At 32.9% G+C, this 27,993-nt stretch overlaps 1 protein-coding gene across 1 annotated transcript; it reads left to right on the forward strand.

Moving 5' to 3' along the window:
• The first annotated feature begins 140 nt into the window (after window positions 1-140).
• LOC144441412 (ankyrin repeat domain-containing protein 45-like) lies at window positions 141-17,380 on the forward strand. The gene is made up of 6 exons (XM_078130983.1): window positions 141-590; window positions 2,403-2,570; window positions 3,726-3,820; window positions 9,243-9,381; window positions 9,713-9,734; window positions 17,359-17,380. Exons 1-6 carry the CDS (start codon window positions 194-196, stop codon window positions 17,378-17,380), a joined length of 843 nt encoding a protein of 280 aa, XP_077987109.1. The 5' UTR covers window positions 141-193.
• Window positions 17,381-27,993: the final 10,613 nt, after the last annotated feature.

Raw genomic sequence — 27,993 nt, forward strand, 5'->3', positions numbered from 1 at the left:
CATTTTTCTCGTAAAAGAAAAACAAATTCAACACCAAGATGTCGTTTTGTGACCGAAAACCATCCACTTGTGGGAAATCCCTAAACGAGACTTACACGGGATAATGACGTCACGGTGTTGTAGGAAACCACGACGGGAATCCCTTGCCATTACCGATACATTTGAACGGAGCGACCAAATTTAAGGAGGAACTATGAGTGCAGAAGGTCAAAATCGGACTTCAGAAGAAATATGCGATGCTCCACAGTCTGCCGAACCACCAAGGGTAGCAAATATTGTTATAGAATGTATAAATCGTAACGACGCCGAACGGCTACAGCAATGTTTTGACAACGAAGAGGATCCGTACCATGGCGAAGTTGACAAACTTTTGCGTGAACGTGATGAGGCTGGGAAGGCCCCTGTTGATTTAGCATGTATCAAAGGAACATTAGATGTTTTAAAAGTGTTGTTAGAGAAGGGGGCGGACGCAAATATTCGAGACAGGGAAGGAAAGTCACCGCTAGATTTTGCTTGTGTTCTGGGCAGAGAGGACATCGTTAGAGCACTTCTTGAAAATGGGACAGAGGCCGACAGGGCAACGGCAAGAGGTAAGTATGTAGTCAGTTGAACAGGGGATACGCCAGTTTTGTTTTAATACAGCAAAATCATATTACCACAACATAGATATTCCTCAAAATATACCAAAAATTTCTAAATTCTATAAAAGTGGTGAGGTTAAGTTGAATCAGCAAGCTCAACACTGTGCGCCCTCGCTGTTGCCTTGGTAACGACCTAACGACTGCTCACCATAATTGTTGTATGTCATTTTTGCTACTGGACTTATCTACTGTACACCTTTTTTTGCAGTAAGTGTGTTTTATTTTTACAAGTTATGCTAACAATGTAGAATTAAAAAACATTCTACATGTACATACAAAAACTCTGTATATAATTATTATATATATATATATATATATATATATATATATATATATATATATATATATATATATATATATATATATATATATATATATATATATATATATCATCAGGCGAAAACGATAGCACCACTACAACAAAACTATTACGCTCTGCCACTGCGGTATAGAGCACTGTCTTAGCAGATTGATACTCACCGAGTTATATATATATATATATATATATATATATATATATATATATATATATATATATATATATATATATATATATATATATATATATATATATATATATATATATATTATAGTAGTGTGATGTTTCATTTCAAGCATAATTATACAATTTAGAAAGAATACAATCTATTGAAAAAAAGAGAAAAAGAATGGTAAAAGTAGAAAATTTGAGTTTTGTTGTTCTATGGCTAGATTATTACATGCAGAGGTATGTTTTACTTTAGCATGGATGTATTATCTCCCCTAGTAGTAGTAATAGTGCATTCATGGATGTATTATCTCCCCTAGTAGTAGTAATAGTGCATCCATGGTTTTAATTTTAAAATGATTTGTATAGGAAGTAACATCTACAACATGTACTTGTGTTCCCCAGGTATTTTACCAATGTTCACTATCCACAAGTCAAGATATAGATTTTTATGATAGTTTAGTTGCTCTGTTACAACATTAATATGATATGAGTAACTGAATTTTGGCAAAAACACTAAAAATGCAGATGAAAAAATCCCTTCAACTTTAAATTACTTAGAAGAACTTGAAACTGTGCTTTGTAATTGTATACTTTTTAGACAATGCTATTGTAGAATTAAACACAATTCTTTACTCTATTATTAATTGGCATAGTATGAAGCTTTCAGTATTGAGATTCATATTGATTATGAAGAAAATTATGAAAAAAATTGACATCTGTTGCCAGTATTGTTCATGATTGAAAATAATATAGCTACATATTTTCTCCAATCAATTGGCGCTACATGTAGTCTTGTAGTAAGACCTTGGGTCTGCACTTTGGAAGTTGTTGTATAAAGTTGAAAGGTAATAGGTACTCCTTGAGTAGCACTGGCAAAATAGCCCAAGAAGTCCAGTAGCAAGACTAAGTTGGACCCTGCCAAGGGCTTCACATAATTAGCAGCCCTATTAATCTTGGCAAGAATTTCCCTATGTTGGAAAATATTACAGCAGATGACATGATGACATCATACAAGTTTGTGATGCCATTGTTCTCATGTATCTTTCCACTCTTAGCGACAAACAAACAAACGCATAATCACTTGGCAAATTATTAATTTTTCCCTAAACTTTGTTACAAATGTGTGCTTTTATGCTGATCTCAGAGTCAAGTGTCCTGCATAGTTTGTGCCATAGCTAATACAATATATGCAATATAAATCACTGAGGCATCTATGAAGAACCCTAAAATTCTAGTTTGATAAACATATGCATGTTACTCTGTATTCACAGGATACACATCACTGCATAGAGCATCTGCCTGGGGTAAGCTGGACTGCATCAAGTGTTTAGTTGAGTTTGGAGCAGATATGCAGATGAAAACAGTTCACGGTGAAAGACCCAAGGAAACTGCTGTCAGATACAGCAGATTAGATTGTGCTCAATATTTAGACTGGGCAGGTAAGTACAGGATATATGGTTATAATGTCACTGTATAGTTAGTCTGGGTTGTCATAGTATAGTTAGTCTGGGTTGTCATAGCACAGTTAGTCTGGGTTGTCATAGTATAGTTACTAAGTTAGTCTGGGTTGTCATAGTACAGTTACTAAGTTAGTCTGGGTTGTCATAGTACAGTTACTAAGTTAGTCTGGGTTGTCATAGTACAGTTACTAAGTTAGTCTGGGTTGTCATAGTACAGTTACTAAGTTAGTCTGGGTTGTCAAAGTACAGGTAGTCTGGGTTGTCATAGTATAGTTAGTCTGGGTTGTCATAGCACAGTTAGTCTGGGTTGTCATAGTACAGTTACTAAGTTAGTCTGGGTTGTCATAGTACAGTTACTAAGTTAGTCTGGGTTGTCATAGTACAGGTAGTCTGGGTTGTCATAGTACAGTTACTAAGTTAGTCTGGGTTGTCATAGTACAGGTAGTCTGGGTTGTCATAGTACAGTTACTATTAAAGTTAGTCTGGGTTGTCATAGTATAGTTAGTCTGGGTTATCATAGTACAGGTAGTCTGGGTTGTCATAGTATATAGTTAGTCTGCGTTGTCATAGTACAGTTACTAAATTGGTCTTGGTTGTCATAGTACAGTTACTATTAAAGTTAGTCTGGGTTATCATAGTATAGTTAGTCTGGGTTGTCAGTACAGTTAGTCTCGGTTGTCACAGTTTAGTTAATCTGGGATCATTTCTACATTTTAAGACACATACCAGATTCCTCTATGGATGGTACACCAACAGTTTGTTTATTATTCCCTTGTGATTTTACCATACATATCATCAGATTACCAAAAAAAGACAGCTTGCAAACTGGTGAATTCAGAGACTTGGACAATCAATTTATTTTGAATGTCTTTCTTTTGTAACACACTTTATCCTGACAGAATTACACTTCTATTACTTGGTATAAATTTTACATGCAGATTTTTGGTATTTTAGTATGTATTGAGAGGAGAAGCTATTTTCCTCGTCTCAAATTTTAAGTGGTTTAAGTTTTGTAATTTTAATCTCTTGATTGCATGATATGATTCTGCCTGTAAATGTCATTGTTCACAGTCTACATAAACTGTACAAAAGTTGACCATTTACAATCATGTAGAGTATTTGATTCATTTACAGAAGCAAGGAATGCTCTGGTACAACTGGTGAGAGAAACAAAAGAAACCATTGAAGATCCACAAAAAGTGCTTGGAAGATTATCAAAGGATGATAAGGTAGGACTTGTAAAACAGAAATTTTGTGTGTGTTCATTCTTAAAAAATAGAACTCAAGTATTGTATGTATTTATGGTCCAAAAAGAGATTTCTAGTATGTATTGGTGGTCCAAAAAGAGATTTCTGGTATGCATTGGTGGTCCAAAAAGAGATTTCTAGTATGTATTGGTGGTCCAAAAAGAGATCTCTTCTATGTATTGGTGGTCCAAAGAGATATTTCTAGTATGTATTGGTGGTCCAAAAAGAGAGTCCAGTATGTATTGGTGGTCCAAAGACAGATTTCTAGTATGTATTGGTGGTCCAAAGAGAGTCTAGTATGTACTGGTGGTCCAAAGAGAGATTTCTAGTATGTATTGGTGGTCAATCTGTTGGTGATCCAAAAAGAGATTTCTCGCAGTGTTGATGTACTTTGCAATTGATTTATTTTTTAGCTTAGTACCATTCATTTAAGTTTTTTGGATGTTTTTTTCAAAGTATTATATCTTACCCCACCAACCATGTGCTTAGTACATGTACATAATATGAATACAATATTTAATCTTAATGGAAAGTCAACAAGAAAATCGGCATATATTTTTATAGATTTTAATCAATCCACTATGTCACATGGCTGCAGTAGCATCCCATGTGAAATACTGAGGAGGGTGGAGCTTCCCAATGTGAGAACTGTTTCAGCCAATCATAATGTAGTCTAGTCCCTATACAGTACAGTATGTGGTTAGAAGCCATAGTTGGCATCCAGACTAATCATAATGGGAAGCATTTTGTGATTGATTGATTCATGGTTTCCTGCATGACATTGCAATATCCAAGTGATTGTATATTATATACAATGTACAGTCATTGATACATGAAATGACTTATCTTTGAATTTGAACCATTTGGCATATAGCTACAATGTATATACATGACTGTATATCAAGTACATGTATGTGTCAGGTGAAACAACATTTTCATGATAATCCAACAATCGTGAAACGTAAGCTAAATAAATTCATATTTAAGTTTGAATCAATTTTACCAGTATTTTAACATACAAATGTAGTAGGATGGAAATATCAAGGTTAGACATTGATTTATACAACAGAATTGTAGCAACCTCTTTATCTTATGAAAAACGTTCCTCTTTCATTCTCAAATTTTGAAGTTGACACTCTCAAGATGCATATTTCTGGAAGGTGTTAATGTTGTCAACTTGAACACAATTGAAGATGATTTCATCTTATCTGAAATTTATATGCTTATACCCTTCAATTACCTAAACAATGTTGCCATGTCGTTTTGGTCAAAAGTCAATAATTCCACAACTATGGAGCAAATTGGGATTAAGGTTAATGGGGTTGCATCTGGGGATGTATAGATGAAGAAATATTATGCATAATAATGATCTCATCAGTGATATGCAAATTAGGTGTAAAAATATGAATTTTGGTCAAAAATTTATATCTCAAAAAGCCAATGAGACTGAAATTTGATGAGATGTTTCTAGAAGTGTTATTCCGCAGATTTTGTTCAATTAAAACATTTTGACACAATTGGCCCTAGCAACTATGACCACGCCCCTAGGAACAGCAAAACACCAGTATATTTTGCTAAAATAACAACAACATCTGGTAGTCAAGTGAGTACATGTTCAAAAAATGTATGCAAATATCCCTAGCAACAAGACCATGCCCATAGCAACAGCCAAATGATCACATTTATTGCAAAGATAACAACAGGGTTGGATAGGCAACTGGGTTGTCATTCAGCACATGAACACCTATACCTAGCATCAATCAGCATGTGGATAAACATTTTTTTAGATTGTATAGTTGTGCTACAATGCCATTGGCACTATTTTTGTAACTCTATTTTAGAGAAGGTTATTGAAAAGGACTTTTCTAGGTTTCCTATTTTACCAGAACCCCATGACATGTGAGTGTAAGTGTGGTGTGGTTATTTGATGTTCTATGTGTCCAACCTTTCAGAGCATAGTAAGTGAAAGTGCAGCAGAAAATACTGCAAACATGAATGCAAAAAAATATTTACTTGTAGCTACTGAATAAGTTATTACAAAGCCATCCTGGTAACAGAATCGCCAGAAAGAATTATGAAAAATGTTCTCAAACCTTAAGCTTAAATAACATTATATAATTAGTTAGAACTAATAGGAAATTCAATGATGGTGGACAAACAACTCACATCACTGCCTCTGTTTCCTGTTTGATTTCACTTGTTTTTTGTTTGACAGTGAAATCAACCCCACCTACAGTTTTTCTGACTTCTTTCATAATATCTCCCTCATGAGTTGAGTGTGAAGTCATTATTTTCACCTCATGCAATCTGTTTTCCACTACTTTTGTTAAATGTCTCATCTAATTGAGGATGCTTGAAGCAGATTTCCTGGCAATGGTTATTTATAGTGCTGTCTCTTCCTGTGTTTTATTTTATTTTCTCTCCCATGAAGTTGAAATGGTTAGAAATATTGACAGTGGTTGCATGTAATCTTTTGATTGTATTGCCATCTCTCATCCTCACCATAACCACCACCACCATGACCGTGACCACGACCACCACTGTCACTTCTAGTTCTTCTTGGGCAAACCAACCACTTGACTAAATGTACATGGGGACAATCACACAATATCACACAAGCTCAATAAGCGAACTTCATTCATTTAGGACAAAACACTGTCCCCCTTAACTAAATGTAATTCACAAGTGCAACATTGGCATGTTAACATTGGCATGTTTATATATGATGTAAACCATGATGAAATTGTAGTGGTCACACCACTACATGTATGATCAATACAATGTAAAAACATGATGGTATAATTTACATTAAAATACTATTGTCTTGCTGCTAGATATTTGAGCTTTCTTCCGATACGATAAGCGAATGAAGTTCGCTGTGAGGACGGAACACTCGAACATCTAGCTAAAGTCATTTTTTAGACTTGACATTCCATTGAGATGATGTATGGCCATTGGTTGGCCATGTATGCATATATATATATAATTTGTTAATATATTCAATAACCCATGATCTCAATAAGGCGTACTACTATGTCTTATCACTTTATGGTAATTGTGAGTTTGATGAGTGTGTAGACGTTGTCATTCAAACATTTCAGTTAAGGCATTGGTGGTTATTTTTACAAGCCCCTTAAGCTGAATATGCATGAAAAAATCAACTATTGTCCTCTGTTTGTACTAGTCATCAATGAGGTCTTCTGATTGGCAGTTATTTATATCCCTTAAATGCGGAGATGACTTTAGCTAGACCTCAGATGTTCCATCCTCGAAAGCGACCGAATCGGTCGATTGTCATACAGTATCGGAAGAACACCCGAGGCCTAGCAGCTAGATTACCAGAAACCCAGTACTGTATCTCACATTAGAAGTAACTTTCAACATCTTATGAGTTTGTAGTAAATACAGAATTTGGTATCACTGAAGGTGTGAAAGTTTTCAAAATTTGGTTAGATGTGTGAAAATGAAGTTCAGCAATCTCATTGACAGCAGACACCCTCCCCCCCCCAAAAAAAAACAACAAAAAAACGAACAATGTTCGCTTATTGAGCTTGTGTGACATTGTTGACATACTAATTGTCATAAACATTAATATCAGTGTAGATGTGTCCATACTACTATTTATAAACATTAATATCAGTGTAGATGTGTCCATACTACTATTTATAAACATTATCCATGTAGATGTGTCCATACTACTAGTTACAAACATTATCAATGTAGATGTGTCCATACTACTAGTTATAAACATTATCAATGTAGATGTGTCCATACTACTAGTTATAAACATTATCAATGTAGATGTGTCCATACTACTAGTTACAAACATTATCAGTATAGATGTGTCCATACTACTAGTTACAAACATTATCAATGTAGATGTGTCCATACTACTAGTTATAAACATTATCAATGTAGATGTGTCCATACTACTAGTTATAAACATTATCAATGTAGATGTGTCCATACTACTAGTTACAAACATTATCAGTATAGATGTGTCCATACTACTAGTTACAAACATTATCAATGTAGATGTGTCCATACTACTAGTTATAAACATTATCAATGTAGATGTGTCCATACTACTAGTTATAAACATTATCAATGTAGATGTGTCCATACTACTAGTTATAAACATTATCCATGTAGATGTGTCCACACTTCTAGTTACACACATTATCAATGTAGATGTGTCCATACTACTAGTTATAAACATTATCCATGTAGATGTGTCCACACTTCTAGTTACACACATTATCAATGTAGATGTGTCCATACTACTAGTTACACACATTATCAGTGTAGAATGTGTCCATACTACTAGTTACAAACATTATCAATGTAGAATGTGTCCATACTACTAGTTACAAACATTATCAATGTAGAATGTGTCCATACTACTAGTTATAAACATTATTAATGTAGATGTGTCCATACTACTAGTTACAAACATTATTAATGTAGATGTGTCCATACTACTAGTTACAAACATTATCAGTATAGATGTGTCCATACTACTAGTTACAAACATTATCAATGTAGAATGTGTCCATACTACTAGTTATAAACATTATTAATGTAGATGTGTCCATACTACTAGTTACAAACATTATCAATGTAGATGTGTCCATACTACTAGTTATAAACATTATCAATGTAGATGTGTCCATACTACTAGTTACAAACATTATCAGTATAGATGTGTCCATACTACTAGTTACAAACATTATCCATGTAGATGTGTCCATACTACTAGTTATAAACATTATCAGTGTAGATGTGTCCATACTACTAGTTACAAACATTATCAATGTAGATGTGTCCATACTACTACTAGTTATAAACATTATCAGTGTAGATGTGTCCATACTACTAGTTACAAACATTATCAATGTAGATGTGTCCATACTACTACTAGTTATAAACATTATCAATGTAGATGTGTCCATACTACTAGTTATAAACATTATCAATGTAGATGTGTCCATACTACTAGTTACAAACATTATCAATGTAGATGTGTCCATACTACTACTAGTTACAAACATTATCAATGTAGATGTGTCCATACTACTAGTTATAAACATTATCAATGTAGATGTGTCCATACTACTAGTTATAAACATTATCAATGTAGATGTGTCCATACTACTAGTTATAAACATTATCAATGTAGATGTGTCCATATTGTTACATACATGTACTTGTCATAAACATTATCATTATACCTAGACAGCTACAAATTCAAGTGTTGCTTTATTTTTGATGAGAAATTAATTGAACACTTTGCGTGAACGTCAGATTTAATAAGTATAAGTTCATATTCAAGTATTTTTTGTAGGCTAACAATGCACTCTCTATTGATTGTATAGTTAAAATTCAAAACTTGTTCCTGATGTAGGTAACTGGCTTAAATGCATGTGCTGAGAAACAAGAATGGTTGGAGACTACAGAAGATCCTACAATTGAAGACTTTGTACACCAAAAGAAATTATTGGAAGAAATTCTAGAACCCATTCATGTCAAGTTGTCTGAACCACGTAAGTATTGCATTGTATATACTATACATGTAGATCACACCATACATATATACACCTATTCATAAACTTAGCTTTATATCTAAATAGTTACATAAGTATGTACATACAATGTCATACATACATACCTACCCTTGTATACCTACCTACCTATCTACCTCCCTACCCACCCAACCACCTGCCTTGACCCTTCCATCCATACATACACACACACACGCACGCACGCATGCATGCACGCACGCACGCAGGCAGGCAGGCACGCACACACACACACACACACACACATTTATTATTTATAGATACATTTTGATATGATTACTTTCTTCTATTGTAGCACCAGAAAAACCCCACCGGAGGTAAGCCAAGCTATACGTCTGATTGCAGTGAAATCTATGTACCTGTAATGTCACATAATTATATGTTGTGTGTTGCTGTTCTATCCACTGAGTTATGTATGTTGACAACTAGCAATGAAATATTCTGTTGGGAACTGTTGAATAGAAGATGTTGAAACTGGATGGAGAATGAACTTATGACCTATGTAACTATTCATTTACATCATGAAGAGATTCCTGGCTTTGTATTTTCCATTTAGTAACATTATTGCGATAATTCAATTGAGTACACAAACAGCTGTAAACATGTCAGTAATTGAGTACCATGTAAATTGTCACATAATCCATATAGACCAGGTACAAATCTTCTCTCAACGCTTCAGATCCTAGAATTACATGTAGCATAAGATATGGATTCTAGAATTACATGTAGCATAAGATATGGATTCTAGAATTACATGTAGCATAAGATATGGATTCTCAAATTACATGTAGCATAAGATATGGATTCTAGAATTACATGTAGCATAAGATATGGATCCTAGAATTACATGTAGCATAAGATATGGATTCTAGAATTACATGTAGCATAAGATATGGATTCTAGAATTACATGTAGCATAAGATATGGATCCTAGAATTACATGTAGCATAAGATATGGATTCTAGAATTACATGTAGCATAAGATATGGATCCTAGAATTACATGTAGCATAAGATATGGATTCTAGAATTACATGTAGCATAAGATATGGATTCTAGAATTACATGTAGCATAAGATATGGATCCTAGAATTACATGTAGCATAAGATATGGATCCTAGAATTACATGTAGCATAAGATATGGATCCTAGAATTACATGTAGCATAAGATATGGATTCTAGAATTACATGTAGCATAATATATGGATTCTAGAATTACATGTAGCATAAGATATGGATTCTCAAATTACATGTAGCATAAGATATGGATCCCAGTATTACATGTAGCATAAGATATGGATTCTAGAATTACATGTAGCATAAGATATGGATTCTAGAATTACATGTAGCATAAGATATGGATCCTAGAATTACATGTAGCATAAGATATGGATTCTAGAATTACATGTAGCATAAGATATGGATTCTAGAATTACATGTAGCATAAGATATGGATTCTAGAATTACATGTAGCATAAGATATGGATCCTAGAATTACATGTAGCATAAGATATGGATTCTAGAATTACATGTAGCATAATATATGGATTCTAGAATTACATGTAGCATAAGATATGGATCCTAGAATTACATGTAGCATAAGATATGGATTCTAGAATTACATGTAGCATAAGATATGGATCCTAGAATTACATGTAGCATAAGATATGGATTCTAGAATTACATGTAGCATAATATATGGATCCTAGAATTACATGTAGCATAAGATATGGATTCTAGAATTACATGTAGCATAATATATGGATTCTAGGATTACATGTAGCATAAGATATGGATCTTGTTCAATTTTGTGAATCTTTTTGTTTCACTTTTTACAGCCTCTCCGTCTTAGGTTTATAATAATTATGACAAGTTATCAGCTATTCAGAAATGTGTATAGTATTTGTTTATAAGATTATCACACACGCCATGTTGTAGATATGTCAGAGTGTATATTATATGAAAAGAAGAAATCATAGATCATTTCAGATTTTGTAAATAATTTTGATGATGTTTGATGTTTAGTGTTTGGTTACATTTTATGCATGGACATATAAAGATATTTTTGTATTCAGTTAATTATATAATGATCTCCCTATTTAGCATCATATTCAAAGAACTTACAAGAGTAATTAGAAATCTTTAAAAATTTATACTAATTTAACAGTAATCATTGCAGTAGAAAGAAACAGTTCTCATTTTTGCCACGGTGACCATACTACAAAGAAATTACCTTTTGGAACAAAGTGTTGGTTTTTCATAAAGATTATAATAAAGCAAACTCATTTATATCATGCACAAGCCAAGTTATTGTCTTTGAACTGAATATACATGTATATATGGATTATATACCCTGGCTGTCTATGTTTGAACAGAATATATATATATGGATTATATACCCTGGCTGTCTATGTTTGAACTGAATATATATATATTATGGATTATATACCCTGGCTGTCTATGTCACAACAACCCCAAGTCTTCATCACTGGTTCTGTGGTGCTCAATATATAATCAAAATGATCCAAATCACCATTATTTTTCTTAATTTTGATGCACTTTTCTTGAGGAGGTATAATTAAACTATTCCCCAATAGTTTTCATTGTTCAGCAGGAAATAGTTATGACCTAGAGGTTTGTCAAAGCCCCTTAGGTTACTCATATTTTACTTAGCTGAACAAAGAAAAAATATTGGGGAATAATCTAATATGTTGCAACAGTGACATTTTTTTAGATTGTCTTATTAATCACAATATAATTAAACGGAAACAACAACACAGATTGTAAGGCAATCAATCACCATGAAGATAATACTCAAACATATATTTTTTCTTATAATCAGTCAGCCAAGGAAAATACAAGTAGTTGTCTTGTCACTTTTAAAGGGGAGTAGTGACAAAACCCATATTTCATGGTAATGTTTGGCTCAATGAAGAAAAATGTCAAGGAATTACATGATTATACCTGTGCTATGATTTATGAAAAATTGGGGAGAGTAATAGCAACATTTTTTATCATTTTGGACACCACAGAATGAATGGCATAAACACCAATGTCGTGACACTTAACTACAAGGGTATACATCTTGGCATGCATGTGGTATCTACCAAGGTATAAATTTGATATATTTTGCAAACATTCAACTTGGCTTGTGTTTGTGTGGTATAATATGGTTATGTTCCTCCAATCGATAGAACTAAAATCAGATATCCTTATCCTGGGTACACTTGTATGTATGTTTGTCTATTGACGATTACTATATACCTTTCAATTTGTATGGTATCTCTTTCACATCAACAATTACTATATACCTGTCAATTTGTATGGTATCTCTTTCACATCAACAATTACTATATACCTGTCAATTTGTATGGTATCTCTTTCACATCAACAATTACTATATACCTGTCAATTTGTATGGTATCTCTTTCACATCAACAATTACTATATACCTGTCAATTTGTATGGTATCTCTTTCACATCAACAATTATTATTATATACCTGTCAATTTGTATGGTATCTCTTTCACATCAACAATTACTATATACCTGTCAATTTGTATGGTATCTCTTTCACATCAACAATTACTATATACCTGTCAATTTGTATGGTATCTCTTTCACATCAACAATTACTATATACCTGTCAATTTGTATGGTATCTCTTTCACATCAACAATTACTATATACCTGTCAATTTGTATGGTATCTCTTTCACATTGACGATTATTATTATATACCTGTCAATTTGTATGGTATCTCTTTCACATTGACGATTATTATTATATACCTGTCAATTTGTATGGTATCTCTTTCACATCAACAATTACTATATACCTGTCAATTTGTATGGTATCTCTTTCACATTGACGATTATTATTATATACCTGTCAATTTGTATGGTATCTCTTTCACATCAACAATTACTATATACCTGTCAATTTGTATGGTATCTCTTTCACATCAACAATTACTATATACCTGTCAATTTGTATGGTATCTCTTTCACATTGACGATTATTATTATATACCTGTCAATTTGTATGGTATCTCTTTCACATTGACGATTATTATTATATACCTGTCAATTTGTATGGTATCTCTTTCACATTGACGATTATTATATACTATATACTTACATATATGATTAGAATTCAGATAGTGTGTCACAAGTACGTGTATATATTTGTCAACTCTTCATCTAAACTTCTACTCAGTGTACCCTTTCCTTATGTCTTATACACTGATTACTTATTTTACTCACTTTTTGTATCACTAGTTTCTTTCAATACTACTGTCATACTGTAAATAAATAAAATTTGCATTATCAAAATTTGACATCCAAGATAGTGGTAATATAGTATGTCACTTCAAAGAAAGCAATGTCTCTGTATATTAGTCAATTTGTAAGTAGGGCATGTATTTAAGTTTTTTACACCACTTAGCCAAGTCAAGTGGTCGCAACTTTTCTTTGTTATTTTCCAGTTATTAAGAAAAAGACATCAAATCATCACATGAAAAGGTTGAATCATTGTGAGGTGTTTGACAACACACCATATTCAGAAAGATAAGATTTCATGGTTTTGCCACTAGAAGCATTTTTCACAAGCAGTTGTCAGACCGGAAGTGAGGGCCAGAAGAGATGTAAATGACTATTGTAACATAACATCACAACATCAGTGCAGTAAGGTTGTATCTGCTATGCAATTGTATAGGCAGATACGACCTTACTTAATTGTATTATGTCTAACAGGACGATAAAGTCATCTGACACAAACTCATTTTCCATGTTGTACCATATTGTACTATCTGTTTAGCAACTACTAAAAATCAAAATCTGCCTAACCACAACTGTAATGCCTAGTGTTGAAATGAGGCCTCAATGTATTCATTCTTTTGTGCATTGTCATGCAATCAATGACAATTATCAAAAGTTTAGACCTCACTTTGCCAAATGATGCGATGCCTACCTGCCTGAAACTTCAGTAAGTGAAATATCAGTCATGGCATATTCAAAAGAGGTTGGCACATTTCAATAAGTTATCATTAGCCTAGACACTTAGGTAGATGGCTTGATGGTTCGATGGATAAATAGACAGATAGGTATAATAGACTGACAATAAATACATGTAGATCGACGAATAAACAGGTGGCTAGATAGGTAGATAGATAGGTATATAGATGAATGGGTGGATGGATGGATAGATAGCCAGATAGATAGATAGATAGATAGATACCCACCCACTCATCTACTGAACTATATATTTGTCTATCTATTCATCTTAATTGTATTATGTCTATCATTTTTGCATACATGAAAACACAGGAAAGGTGAATGACATCCAAGAGAGAACTATTAACACTGTAGGTATATATTTAAGTGTAATTGATTATTGATTGTGTGTGAATTGTAATGATTCTGTGTTGATGAGTATCAACCCTGTGTAATGCACATTATATCAAATCAGGTTAACATCTTATCTCACTTGCACACTTATCACCTAGCACTTGTTAAGTATTTTGATTGACACCAACAACTAAGCATCATCACTGCTGTGTATACACATGGCTACTTTTGCTGGTCTTCACAAAACCACTTTTGCATATTTCAACACGGAATATGCCTTTCACATGACAGGCATTAAAATTTGGAGGCCATTGTCGGGAGAAGAATTGTCTTAGGGGTAACTGTCCAGGGAATGGGCAATTCCTTTGGCAATACACATCTGGAACAATGAATCATTCACTTAATATACAAGTCCATGACTACTAATTAGCACTATTAAATCATCATTTTAAAGCCACTCTAAGAGTCTCTTCATGGCAGCCTTCAACACCATCAGAAAAAAAATTATATTCTACTTAAATCAGCTGTCAAATAATGGGTCGGATCTTCATGACCTTTCTGACTTCAGTACATGTTGGGGCACTATTATGGGATATATTACTCAGACTGATGAGAACCCACACAATTTTAAAGAAGAAGAAAGAGAAGGGTGGAAATGCTGATATCTACTACATCCTGTCCATCCTGTATATTAAGGCATAAAAAATAGATGTTACTACCAAACAAGAGAGACTATAGAGTTTCAAAGTAGGCTAAACTATGTTGAATTCTGTATCTCACAAGGCAAACCAAAATACAGACACTCAGTGTGCAAGCATGTTACCATGACAAAGCAACATTATTTTAATAGATATGAAGCCTAATAAAAAAAATTGTGTGGCTCCAATTATACTCAATTTTAATAGTAAGAATAGTTGGGTAGGTAGATTTTTTTATTTTATTTTATTGTTATTATTTTTTCATAAGTAAGTATCTAGTTCAGGTAGTTATGTTTTCCATTGTTTTCCATATGGTCTCTGTGTTATTGGTTTCTTCCTATCAGATATACAGCCATGACAAATTGAAGAACAGTAATTGTCTTTTTATGAAGTTGATGTCAGTTTCCACATCCACTATTTCTGGCAAGACTTCACACAATTTTCGTGATTTTTTTTTCTTGAATATGTAAAATAAAGTTTAGAGTCGGCAGTGAAAAACTAGGTGGGGTCTAGTAACCGGAACCAAACAATGTTTTTATTAGGCCTGAGACAAGGAAGTTAATTCACACACCAAACAGAATATTCACACACAGATAAAATGTAAATTGCATTGTATTTTAATTGTTTGATGTGTAATTCATAACAAAAATGTATAATGTCTTTGATCAGCAAGATGGTTTATTATTGTAGTTAATCACAAGATCATATTTTCAGTAAACTAGGGTGGATATAAGTGTAATTTTGTGCCGTAATGTAATATAATTTGTGAATTTATTTGCTTACCATAATTATGGGCATTAGTACTAGTTTGCAACATTTACTTGGCTGATCTTTGAATATATCTATCCATGGCACAATGTAAGGAAAAAGTATTAAGTATTTAAATCTAACGTGTATGATGTAGTATTGGTCAGAAAATGAAATTTATATTGTTATTGGATTTGAAATGTTAGTAACCTAATAGTATCACTGGACCATCAATCCCAATGTGACATGGGAATCAATGAGGAGGATGTATGGCACTATCCAATGTATATTTGTGAATCACAAACAGACCTGTTTATTGATTGATACAATCAGAAGCACATTGCATGATTACATCTTTATATTATTGTAAGTGGGTTGAACAGTTAACTACATGAGATAGTAAATGTAATAAAACTATAGGTTTTACATATAATAACTGAACTGTTAGGCCTATTCATAATTTGTTAGAAAATATTGTCAAGATTATCTCAGTTTAATAAGATTATCTCAGTTTAATAAGATTATCCCAGCTACTAAAGCCAAGTAAATATTGAATTATTAATAAACTTGTAGTTGTCAACTGTCTTGTATTGTTGTTTTTCTTCATATTTGGAAATGTACATGTATCAATTTCACATCTCTCTTGTATTTTTGTTGTGTTTGTGTACATGAACTGTTTGTCCATGACATTTTTCACCAGTGTTTAAAATTTTGAAACTCTTCTGACTGTAAATTATGAAATGAACTATATATTGAACACCAAATTTGTAGACTTGATAACTGCCAGTTGAATGGTTAGATTTCTTAGCAAGTGTGAAAACTGTGTTGTCAAATTGCACCACAGCTGAAACCTTATACTTGGATCATTCTGTCAGATCAAGTTAGACACTCAAGAAAGACAAGTGATTTGTTTGAATCATGTCTGTTTCTCAATCAAAAGTGGAAGAAGAGAACTTGTATATAATGGGTACACTTGCCTATAAATTATCTGCATTGCATTCAAAATATCATGATATATATATTATTATACGTTTTTCAACTTAGGACTTTGGAGGTCTCTTTATGACATGGTGTTTTTCATCTCAAAGGAAAATTGCATAAGTCATCATCATCCTTTATTTTTCTTTCTATTTTTTTTTTATCATTCAGGGGAACCATTATATCTCTCTGATAAATTGGGTACCACCAAAGGAGAATTCACCCTCTGTATAAATTAGATTTTATGGATTGCAGATTTATTTGGTGTAACAATAGGAAAATAGTTACCCACAGTTTATGGAATGCTGATTAAAAAGTTGCTTTTGCCAATTTATTTTTTCTTATTACAGTTCAATTATTCAGATTTTTTTACATTTAATTTTAAGTGTCAAAACATATATTTTTAACACAACTGAACTGATAAGGTTCAGTAGTCTTATAGGCATCAAGTGGTGTCTGTCTGTCTGTCTATCTGCCTGCCTGCCTGTCTGTTAATGTGTGTGTGAGTGTGCATATATGTGTGTGTGTGTGTGTGTGTGTGTGTGGATAAATCAAAAACCACCAGACTGCCTTGGTATTTGGTGGGGACGTTACTTTTGGTGTCTAGTTGGGAAATTGTTCAAAGCAAAATGAACATATCACAGGTGTGTGATTTGGTTAAAAGAATGTCATTTTTGGTCAAAAAATTTAAACTTAAAAACTACTAGGCAGATTGGTCTGAAATTTGGTTGGAATGCTCATAGATTAAGATTTGTTCATGACATGATTATTCCATCAGTAATATGCAAATTAGGGTTAAAAATGTGTCTTTTTGGTCAAAAGTCTTTAATTCCAAAACTACTGAGGAGATTGGGCTAAAATTTAGTGGGGATGTATTTGGGGGTGTATAAATGAAGAAATATGAAGTATACATGTATAATGATGTCATCAATGATATGCAAATTAGGTGTAAAGATTTGAATTTTGGTCAAAAAACATCTCTCTCAAAAATTACTTGGTCAATGAGACTGAAATTTGGTGAGATGTAAGTTCTAGAAGTGTTGTTCTGCAGATTTTCTTCAAAACATTTTGACACAATTGGCCTCAGCAACCATGACCACACCCTTAGCATCAACCAAATACAAGTATATTTTGCTAAAATAGCCACATCTGGTAGGCAAGTGAGTAAACTTTCAAAAGATGCATGCAAATATCCCTAACAACTATGACCACACCCATAGCAAGAGCCAAGCGATGATGTATTTCACAATGGTAACAACAGGGATTCTTAGATGTGAGCAAACATTCAAAAAGTGTATGCAAATATGCCTAGCAACAAGACCATGCCCATAGCAACAGCCAAATGATCATGTATATCGCAAAGGTAACATCAGGGATTCATAGACAAGTTGTCTTATGTCGCTAGTTTTGGTGTTGTCTTGTGTGGATTGTAGATTGCTTGTTTCGAGCAACATCACAACATTTTCCTGGTGTACATTGTATTTGTAAAATAATGCATAATGGCAATAAATGTATAAGAACATTAAAAATGTATGCAGATATGTTTAGCAACCTTGCCCACAGCAACAGCCAAATGATTGCGTATATTGCAAAGATAACAACAGGGCTGGATAGACAACAGGATAATCATTCAGCAAATAAACACCTATACCTAGCATGGATCAGCATGTGAATAAACATTTTAAAAACTGTACATTTGTGCTACAACGCCAGAGGCACTATTATTTAGAATTGGGAGTTATATTTTTAGGTTTGAAGTTACAAAGTTTTGCCCTGCAGGGCTCCATGTGTTGATTTCTTTTGCTGAAACCATAAATCATGTCTTTTCAATAGCAGTACATGAAGTTGAAAAATCTGGACTCGACATTTAGATGATTTGGATATATATGCTCAAATCACAAAACAAATCATTCTTTTAAAAATTACAGGTCTTATTTTTAGATCTGGAAGTTACAAAATTTGACTATCTGGGCTCTCAGGATTTAGATTTCATCATACTCAAACCACAAATCAATTCAGCAGTCATATTTCGTGTTTGGAACAATTACACAATTTGAGGGTACCATGTGACAGTTAGCTAGAAGGTAGACACCTATTATAGCCTTTCACAGGACTCAAATAACAGTTAAATGTCAAGATCTTTCCTTGCAAATCTTGTTGTAAAGCCAAATGACACACAGCTCTGAGATCAGATAATTGTCTCATCTATACACTTTAAAAACTTCCTCCAGACATTTACTGGTCATGGATATTAAATGTTTTCCACAAAAATATGAAATAATTAAACTAATCTTCATTACAAGGATAAAATTAGCTTTCTTTGTGGATTTTTTTACTGAGATCCATAAGAATAATACCCCAACCCCTCCACCCACTTCCCCACCAACTAAATCAATTTGCCAATCAAACTTTCAGTTTCGCTTTTATGACAATGATTCACTATATGATTTCTCACTCCTTGCAACTGCAATATAGCCCACTGAATGTACTAAATATGAGTACATATCAGTATTAAATTAAATAGTCCTTAATCTCTTACATGTACATAATATACATATTTATATTTCAATTCTCAAAGGGAAATATTGCTATTTATCCCTACACAAGGATCATTTAGGCTTTGAGGTGTGAACTCAAATTACATTGTATTTTTGTTGAATCTACAGAATGTATGGGATGGGGGGGGGGGGATTTATATTAGCATCCAGTGCAGGGTGACATCATAACGTGTCAACTTCATCCTGCCCATAGCCTAGCTAATGGCTACTAAAAGCTATTTTTCAACCAATTACTATGTCAAAGGTGATATGTTGCCAATAGGATAATGCTAAATTAATAAGGTCCATGAGCTAGCCCCTTGTTTCCAGCTGACTTGTACCAAAATGACATTATATATTCAATTAATAATAATCACACCTCAATGCATTGATTTCTAATTCTGCCCATGGTGTCATCAGGTAAAGCCTTGTAAATGGAGCCATCCTTCAATCTGGTCTCACTATGAAGCCTCACCATGTTAATAGTCAGATTTGTCGTTCTTCCATGTTTCATATTTGCCATATTGCTCTTGTTGGTAAATATCTGTCTACTATAGGTCTGCCACTGAACAACTAGTTCATTCGCTTGTTTCTCCTCACATTGATTCATGCAATTCATTGTTACACGGTATACCTCAGTACTCTATAAATCGCATTCAACATGTACAAAATGTTGTAGCCAGAATTATTACACATTCGAAGCATCATGTTCACATCACTCCACTTCTACAGGAATTACATTGGTTGCCCGTAAGTCAATGTATTATTTATTTATCTTAGTCATCAATTTTAAATGTCTTCATGGTTCTGGTCCTCCATATCTTGGTGAGTTGGCCAGTCTCTTATTGTCCCGGGGCATAGTCTATGTTTTGCTGATCATTTTAAACTTAGTATGGTTACAGCCAGGACAAAACTCATGGTGAGACAGGGCTTTCAATGTTTCTTCCCCAGTTTTATGGAATGCTCTCCCTCTCCAAATCCGTCATTGTGATAATTTCAATGTTTTTAAACATATGCTGAAAATGCATCTTTTTAATCTTGCTTTCTCTTTAAACCTGGAATTTAGTTTTTTTACTTTTTATGCTTGCTTTGTATTTTAAGCAGCTCTGATCACTGTCTCTGTGGATTTTACTAGCTATATAAATTAAATTATTATTATTATTATTATTATTATTATTATTATTATTATTATTATTATTATTATTATCATTATTTTTATTACTTAATAGACAGATGACTGGTTCATTCATTAAAGTTCTCACACATGTAATTTTTGCTATTTTCACAAACTATGACTTGCTAAAGAGGGGAAAATCTATTTTTGGTCAAAATACAATGACTTTAATTTGACATCAATGAACTATGCTATATATCAGATATGTTCAGTGAAATTGTCTCATTAACACTCATTTCCAGTACTTGAATTGAAATATCACCTTTTCTAACATGTATGAATTGTCCTAGGCTACCATACACTGTACTGTAAAATCTTTGTTTTTGCACTGACTTAGTGTAGTTCCTATAATAGACAAGTATTGTGAGTCAGTATACAGACTCTTATGCTGTGATGCAGCTTCATTCTTAGAACTAAGATCTTACCAGTGCATTAGCCCTATACCCCCAAGTCTACAACCAATTTGGAGTATTAAACTCATGATCTGTAACCATAGAAACATATCAGTCCTATATTTTCATGGTGCACAGAGAATAGTCATTTAATACTCCTTAATATAGTATTTTTAGATCCTGTTTGATGAAAGAATCAATGTCTACAATTCCCATCATTTCAGAACAGCCCATCAATGTATTTATACTTCATCATATGTTAATTGTTTGATGAGTGTTTGATGTGATTTCGTGACTATTTCATTTTGCCACTTATCCCATTTGTTAACTATAGACCATATGATAACATTTCATAAGCATTGGATATGACTTTATACACTTTTTTTTAAAGACTTGAGTATCATTATGTAAATGCCATTTTTCAACCTTTGCACTGTGTGTAATATTCTGTATGTAACTCTACACACTAAATTAATATTAGATGAAGGTTTCTATTGCAAGTAGAATTAAATGTCAGCTGTAATACTGAAAATTGCTACAATTTAATAAAATATATCATCTGAGATAAATAAAATGTAAAATATACTGCCTTGATAGTATTCTGTTCATTGTGTGTATGTGTATATTTCCTTGCCAATGTCACTTCTTGTGTACACGGCTTAATAAATAAATAAATAAATAAATAAATAAATAAATATATGGACATAATATGTACGTATGTATATATGTACATATGTATATATGCACATATATGTATGTATGTATCTATGTATGTACATGTGTGTGTGTGTATATATATATGTACGCAATGCCAAGTATGCGTGCATGTACGTATATTACTATTTTATGTATGGTATATACCATGTATGTTGTATGTACACATGTACATGCATACATGCATACGTACGTACATACATGTATATATTAAATTTTGTATATATGTATGTATGCATATATGTACATATGGTATGTATGTAAGCATGTAACTTGTATGTATGTATGTATGTATGCATGTACCATATGTGCATGTGTATACATGTATGTACATGTGGCTATAGGCACATTAGAAGGGCAGGTTGTTGTGAGGCAGAGTGAGGGGAACGGTGGATAGAGAGAGAGAGGAGTCACTCCAATTGTGGCTAAAATCAGAATACTTTATTTCACAGGATAAGTAATGTTAAAAGCTCAGCGTATAGGAAATGGGTTGTAACTAATTGGTACAACTGATATATGATCGTGTTGATAGATATATACATCTATTTATATAAGCGATGATATTACTGACATTTATGAGATTTACGAGAATATTCTTGAAGTTGAAATGACCTCTGATGTCTCCGACGTGCAGTACATACATATGTACGTACGTATGTATGTACGTACGTATGTATGTATGTATGTATGTATACAAGTATGTATGTATGTATGTATGTATGTATGTATGTATGTGTAACAGGGTAAAGCAGTGCCTAGATCTAATCTATGTGTTTGTCACCTAGATGCTAAAAGTTCAATGTTCAGTGTTTATTCAATGTCAATGTGACTTTGTTTAGCCTTGATGACGTCATAGAATGCCTTCACAGCACTCCATGGGCATGCGTATTAAGAACCTTGACACAGTCACTTCTCAAGACAAAAGACAGTGAACAGCGTGTGAGATATGTCTAGTTTTCATCTCTGCAATCTAGCAGGTTAGTGCATGTGTTCATTTGTAATTATACTTTTCTATTTATTGTTATTTAAAGAAAGTTTCTTTACTTGATGAAGTTATTATGTTATTTCATTCATAATGTAATATATTGTATATAATGACAATGTGCTCGTCACAAGCCTACATTTTATCTTTTGTCATCTTTGGTGCAGTTCATTATAGTTCAATCTGTATAATTGTATTCTGCCTTGCTTTCATTCTATGAGTTTATAGTTTAAGTGCCAAGTTCGACACAACTGGCAATGCCAAAATGAGTAGTCTTCTGACAAAGTTTCTTACTTCCATTGACTGTGCTAATACAATGATACCAGGAATTCCATTGCTCATACTCTGTTACTTTCATCTCAAAGGAGATACTTGATACTTACGTGCCACCTGAGAACATAGTGAAAGCTGCACATGTTGATTTAGTGTCAACAGGATCGCAGCTCAGGGTATGTTGACCACCCTTGTGTGACTTGTAATCTTCTTTGAGCAAATTAAGTCTTTTGTATCATTTCATTTTAACAAGTTAACTGTTTTATTGTAAATAATTATGTGCTCATAAGTAGCCTAGAATATAAGAAAGCTGGTGTTGATATTGTTCTATTCACCACTATACAGATGCAAACTACATCCTGTATCACGTTACTATGATAGTTTGAGATGAGAAGACAGCTGTTAAACTCTCTGTTTAAGTTAGCTTAATCATGACACACCCAGTGTAACTCTGTCTAGTAAGAGATCATATTTAACCATTATGTTTGCTGTGGGCTAGTTGACGACAAGCCAAACCATATAGCAGTGTATCACTAAGTTTCAACTAAAGTTTCATTGTATTTCACTTTGTTTATATACAGGTCTTCTTCTTCTTCTTTGTCTTTTTCCTGTCTTGGTCTTTGCAGGCCTTTGACCCAACTTTGGACTTTTTTTTTGTTTATATTTACTCCACTGTACAAATCAACCGGAAAATAAGAGAACATGTTGGCACTTCAATAAACCTGTCCATGTCAATTATTCCCCTGCCTTTCATATGTATGTATGTATGTATGTATGTATGTATGTATGTATGTATGTATGTATGTATATGTATGTATGTATGTATGTATGTATGTATGTATGTATGTATGTATGTGTGTATGTATGCATGTATGCATGTATGTATGTATGTATTTATGTATTTATGTATGTATGTATGTATGTATGTATGTATGTGTGTGTGTGTGTGTGTGTGTGTGTGTGTGTGTGTGTGTGTATGTATGTATGTATGTATGTATGTATGTATGTATGTATGTATGTACATCCCTGTATGATATGATACACATAGTTGGTTTATTCAAAAACATCAGAACTCTTATACTCCTCTCTATTTTATACACAAATTGATAAATTCAATATTGGCTCGCAAGAATAAATCCTTTATCCTTCTTTCAGATTATTATCAAATCAGTCATTATAATATGTTATTATGTCACTCCTTGAAAACTTATTTTGCAATAATCTATGTTATTGGTTTGGTTTTTTACTTCTTTTTAAAGCCTCACTATTCGTATGGGTAACTGTGAGTATCTAGCCCCAAATCAGTGGACACAGCCAAAAGGAGATTGAAGGAACCTGTCCACCTTTGTTCAATTACGTCAATTAATGGATATCTCTATCTTTGATACCAAGAACTGAATTTCACATAAACCAGGCATAAATCACAGACTTTCTCATGGATGATCTCCCCCCCCCCCCCCCCCCCCACAACTACCACCAACTACAACTATACAAGGTAAACAACTGCTCCTTTGGTTTAATTTGGTTCACAGAGTCACAAACCAAGAGCAGAATACGTACTTCATTCTACCCGTTTCAGACCATCAGATCCTTTTTTAAAAACTAATTCTTTTTGTGGCCTCCCATCATCTCCTCAGCACCCCACCCCTGCAATAAATTATGCCTGTTCCCTTTAATAACCAAGTTAGCATCCTTGACTGTTATATCTATATAGTATGCCACATAATAATGATATTTGTCTTAAATATCAAATTTCACATACTTAAAATAATCAGAATATTTGTTTTTGGGAACATTAAACATTTGTTTGCCTTTAAACACCTCCCTTCAAATGCAGATTTGTTGTTGAGGTATTTGTTCTTTATTTTCATCTTTGGTATTCATGTATGCCCATGTACTGATCAAACTCAGCTAAGCTTGATTGTACTCAATCAAACATAATGTATGCCTATGTACTGATCAAACTCAGCTAAGCTTGATTGTACTCAATCAAACATAATGTATGCCCATGTACTGATCAAACTCAGCTAAGCTTGATTGTACTCAATCAAACATAATGTATGCCTATGTACTGATCAAACTCAGCTTCCCAAAAGTTTACAATGAAATTCTTGATACTATCTCACAATAAACAAAGACTAGGAAAGAGATAATTCACATAATCATATGGATTGAACTGTGTTTAGGAGAAAATTAACAAATGCTATATTTTGACTAAAATAACATCTTTTAGTAGAGGAAGTGTTACAAATGGAAATGAAACATTTAATAGTGAACAAAGTATCAATTTATTTACGAAAATATGAAAATACAACACGTCAGTGAAATACAAAATGTCATATTTAATACGAAATGAAACATACCTATTAGTGAAATTATAAACATATCCCGCCAGTTATTGTTACAGTTAGGCAGAGGGGGGGGGGGAGGCAGTGGTTGTAGCAGAGTGACTGACATGATATGTTTATGATTGTATGTGTCTCTGTGTATTGTTAATGTGTTTATAATTGGCATCAGAATAGGTTTGCCAGCTGTGATAGGTGTAATGATAAGTATAATTTTTTTAAACAGTTTTGACTTGACATGAGTCACTTTTGACACCAAATGATGATCTGATCATCTGGCATCATGTAATGAAAATACAGTAGATATCCTATCCAAATTATATCATACCAATCTAATGACCAATATGTGAGATTGTCTATTGGCCAATAATCACACTATATCACCGATCTGCCCACTACAATCGAATCTTGAAGAATACCTAAACGAGACACTTGAATTAACTTAAGTTACTACAATAAAGTGATCTTTGTTGGTTTTTTTTACTTTTAAATGTCATTTAGTCAATAATTCCTTTATTCTAAATTATCCTTTTAACTATTGTAGAGACATTGTCACCAAAATTTAGTAGGGGAGTTATTTAGACCAATATCACATTTTGTTTTTCGACCTAATTTGCATAACACTGCCTTGATCAATTTGGCTTGGATAGTTCTCATCCTTGTTATATAATATCATTTGCATATCCCAAGAAGTGATTCAATCATGCATAGAAACCAATTCACCTTTCATTTTTTAAATTTCACTCCAAAACCAAATAAGCTGATTACTAATTTGCATATCAAGTTCATCATGCGCATGCGTTCATCCAAAATATCGCTAGGTACATTGCAACTAGTTGTAATTAGACTGATCAGCCCAGTGCTTTTTGAGTTAGGTCATTATTAAACTCACATTACAACATTTGATTGGCATAGCACACAGTTTGGGTTTGACAGTCCCTCAACAACACAGCTAAAATAATATCTTCTATAAAATATCATGGCTCAGCAGTTGTTGAACACACACACACACACACACACACACACACACACACACACACACACACACACACACACACACAGACTGAAATGTGTTACATAACTTTGTTGACTACAAAACATTAAGTTGTATTTAAAAATCAATTTTTGTAATCCAACACTCCGAATATATAATATATTTCTACCTAATGGTCAGTACATATAAAATAAAACATCATTCAATTTTTGTCAGGTCCAATTAAGCAAGGAAGGCATTTAATACTGATATTGATACAAAAATATAGAAATTTCAGTGAAATATATTTTTAAAAGGGGAATATAACAATTAACCACATGTAAACTGATATTTTCTGTAATGCCTTTAGATTTTTGTTCCTACACACATTTGCTGTTAAATTGCAAAATTCTGAGCATTAGCTATTAGACACAATATATTGGCAAATTTATTATACCAAATTATATATTGCCTAATTACCGAAAATTACCGAAAACTATTAGTGATGAAATGAATCATCAACAAGCTGTATAGAATGTGCACTTTGTTATAATATATATGTATGTACCAAATTGTACGTAATTGTAAGCTTGCATTCTTTAAATACAACCTAATTAAGAACAATCAATGACTATGCAAATGACAGCGTACAATTGAAAACTACATCAGTAAATTAAATAAAATAATTTATTGTCATCAAGTGTTGTACCAACTTATATGAAATTTGAAGCTTGTATTCTTAAGATATCAATTAATTACCAAAAATTATTAATTATCCAAATAAAACATCAAAGCTAATAGCTACATCAACAAGCTTTGATACTTGATATTTGATATTTGTTATGGTTGATGTATACGCTAAATTATATGGTATGTAGAGGACCACATGCACAAAGGAAACAAGTATGGGTTGCTTTCTTGCTTTCTTAAGATAAAACCTAATTACTGAAAATCATTAACCATGCAAATGACTTATTACAACTAAAATGTACATTAATTAACAAGCTTTTCTTTACGTATTCGAGAAAAAAATAATAAAATCGCAAAAATTGTGAAGTCTCAAGAAATAGTGAATGCAGAAACTGACATCAACTAAAAACGACAAAATAAAACTGTTCTTCCAATTTGTAATGTCTGTACATCTGATAGGAAGAAATAAACAACACATGTACAGAGACCATTTGGAAAACAATGGAAAACCTGAACTAGACACACAGAAAAAAATATATAATAAAATAAAATAAAAAATCTACCAACCCCACCAATTCTAAAATTGAGCATAATCGGAATAACACAAAATCTTTTTATTAGGCCTTATCGAAAATCATTATTTACGCAAATTCCTTCCCTTTGACAAATTGAACACGAATTACAACAAATCTTAAATCTACTTAAACAGGCGACTTTATCATCCAA

This window comes from Glandiceps talaboti, chromosome 10 (assembly GCF_964340395.1).
Source record: "Glandiceps talaboti chromosome 10, keGlaTala1.1, whole genome shotgun sequence".
NCBI lineage: Eukaryota > Metazoa > Hemichordata > Enteropneusta > Spengelidae > Glandiceps > Glandiceps talaboti.

Excerpts from the sequence above, each read along its gene's own strand:
- LOC144441412 (XM_078130983.1), top strand. The coding sequence starts at position 194 with ATGAGTGCAGAAGGTCAAAATCGGACTTCAGAAGAAATATGCGATGCT. Across the intron at positions 591-2,402 it reads CGACAGGGCAACGGCAAGAG|GATACACATCACTGCATAGA; the intron begins GTAAGTATGTAG and ends CTGTATTCACAG. Across the intron at positions 9,735-17,358 it reads CCAGAAAAACCCCACCGGAG|GGGAACCATTATATCTCTCT; the intron begins GTAAGCCAAGCT and ends TTTATCATTCAG.